This window comes from Priapulus caudatus, unplaced genomic scaffold (genome assembly GCF_000485595.1).
Source record: "Priapulus caudatus unplaced genomic scaffold, Priapulus_caudatus-5.0.1 Scaffold3079, whole genome shotgun sequence".
Taxonomy (NCBI): domain Eukaryota; kingdom Metazoa; phylum Priapulida; class Priapulimorpha; order Priapulimorphida; family Priapulidae; genus Priapulus; species Priapulus caudatus.
In genome coordinates, this window is record NW_014580140.1 from 7,548 (window position 1) to 10,088 (window position 2,541).

Genomic DNA, 2,541 nt, shown 5'->3' on the forward strand with positions numbered 1-2,541 from the left:
ATTTACATATTAAAAAAAAAAAAAAACCCGCCTCCCTCATCACTTTCTTTAGATGACAAGGATGATAAACTAACATTTTTTTTTATGGGGCCTTACGTGGTTAAAAATAGTACCACAGTAGGCTACTGCCGGAACGTACCCTGAGTACGGTCCGGTATACCGGAACGTACCCTGGTAACTATCTAGCTGATATGGTTAGGGTTAGGGTTAGGGTTAGTGAGTACTAGTAGTAGTAGGCGTAAGCGACTCCCTAGACTCGTTAACTGAGTAGGAGAGGTACGGTCCGGCATATAAGATAGTACTAGTAGTATTTAGTACCAGGGGTACGTTCCGGTATACCGGACCGTAACCAGGGTACGTTCCGGCAGTACCCTGGGCCGGGGGACATAGACCCTCTCAGCCACAGCCACAGCCACAGCCACAGGTAAACATCAACGAAATCAAAAGTAGCCTGGCAAAATGCCAGAGCATTTTTTATGACCGATTGCGCATACCTGCAAAACATCGTCTTATGCTTTTGTTTTTCAGGTAATCGGCAAATTCTTCCGGGGATAGGCCCAGGAGCCGTGTAGACTTTGTGTTCTGTGAGTAGGAACGAGCGCTAACATGGTAAATGTTTGAAGGACACGTGGGTAGTGAAAGTAGGCCTACATCATGTTGTTGACTACGACGACCGACAACAACACCGTCAGCAGCTACCGACAATCCTACGTTTTCTCTCGATGCGAACGCTCCAGTGACCCTACCGCAGATTCTCCCGCCTTGCAATTTAGAAAACACTCTATACATCGATCTTACTCGTAATAGCTAACACGAGACGTACGATGCTACACTAGTATTTTTGCGACGAAGACAGGAGTGAAGCGAAGACAAGAAGTTTGTGTTGACGTTGGGTTCTCGCCACCGGAAACACTCGCCTATTTACTACGCCATCGGCTGCGCATCACGATGGAAAAATAGTAGGAACTTTACCTGAATAACTAACAAACTGGTTGGTTATTCGATAGTAATAAACAGGTAACGCTATGCGCGGTATTTGTTTTAGATAAGACGTGCAATACCGGTAATATATACTGCGTTATATTATGTCGTCATACTACGTCATTGACATGATAAGTGACCATGATATGACTGCGCCGGGTCTGTGACGTATATCCGGTTGTGAGAATATAATTATTGGAGCTGAGACAAGTCAAATACAGCTCTTTGAATATTGGAGTAGTATAGCCTATGGATTGCTGCCGTGAAAACTGTAGCACGGGGGGTCTACATCGTATGCACAAAATAAAAGCGTTGAATAGCGATGTTTCATGTTTATAAACCATGACTCATATGCGCACATGCGCAGCTATTAACGGTTGCGCCAGCAAGCAGATGCGTATTATTGTTCGATACAAGCACACGCACGCACGCACGCACGCACGCACGCACGTGTACGTACACACGCACGCACGTGTACGTACACACGCACGCACGCACGCACGCACACACTCATGCACGCACGTGTACGTGCGCACGCACGCACGCACGCATGCACGCACGAGTACGTTCACACGCACGCACGCACGCACGCACGCACGTCTACGTACGAACACTCGATCAATGGTTAGGTTTAATGTAAATGCAACCGCTTTTAGTGTTAATTATTTTACCAATAAATATGCAATAAAAATAAATATATATACATTTGCAATACTCGTTTTATTTCGTTTACTTTGCAGTATCAAACAGAAATGGATGAATTTTAAGCACCCACTATCTATCTATCTATCTATCTATCTATGTATACATTACAATATATCTATCTTGCTATCTATCTATTTACCTGGCTATCTATCTATCTATCTATCTATCTCCTGCTATATATATATCTACCGTGTGCGCAACACAAGGCACGGAGCTTATCTATTATCTATTTATCTATATCCAGCTAAGATGTATTAATGTTAACATACATCAGTATATATCACGAAATAATGCTAAATTTGAGATTGTTAATGTAAATGATTTCCCAGCGTGTGCTAGCTTTCTCCAATAATAGCATAAACATTTTTGACGGCGTGAAACTGGGGACTTTCAGCTCACGTGGTCATAGAAATTATTTAGCATGTATCTATCTATACATCTTGCCAGGATTGTAAAGTCCACACACAGACAGATACAGACACGCGGGCGCGCGGGCGGGCGCACATATATACTTACACACACGCGCGCACCTTAAATTTTGCCTACCTATTATCTATCTATCTATATTCAGCTAAGATGTATTAATGTTCGCATACATTAGTATATATAGATAAATAATGCTAGATTTGAGATTTTTAATATATAATAATAGAGTAAACATTTTCAACGTCGTGAAACTACGCAGTTAGCATTTCTCTAGGTAGCGGACTGCTTCGATCACTGCCAGCCTGATTGGATATCTGGCTTCCTGCCCGCCTGCTTTCATACCCCTACCTGCCTGCCTGCCTGCCTGCCTGCCTTCATACCCCTACCTGCCTGCCTGCCTGCCTGCCTGCCTTCATACCCCTACCTGCC

General features: G+C 43.6%; 1 protein-coding gene across 1 annotated transcript in view; it reads right to left on the reverse strand.

The window, feature by feature from the left end:
* Positions 1-905, reverse strand: part of LOC106819271 (leucine dehydrogenase-like) — a gene marked incomplete at its 3' end in the record, with an annotated part of 7,890 nt that extends 6,985 nt beyond the window's left edge. Inside the window, exon 1 of the mRNA XM_014823916.1 lies at positions 495-905. Coding sequence (XP_014679402.1) covers positions 495-789 — 295 coding nt within the window. The remainder of the gene's footprint in view (positions 1-494) is intronic.
* Positions 906-2,541: the final 1,636 nt, after the last annotated feature.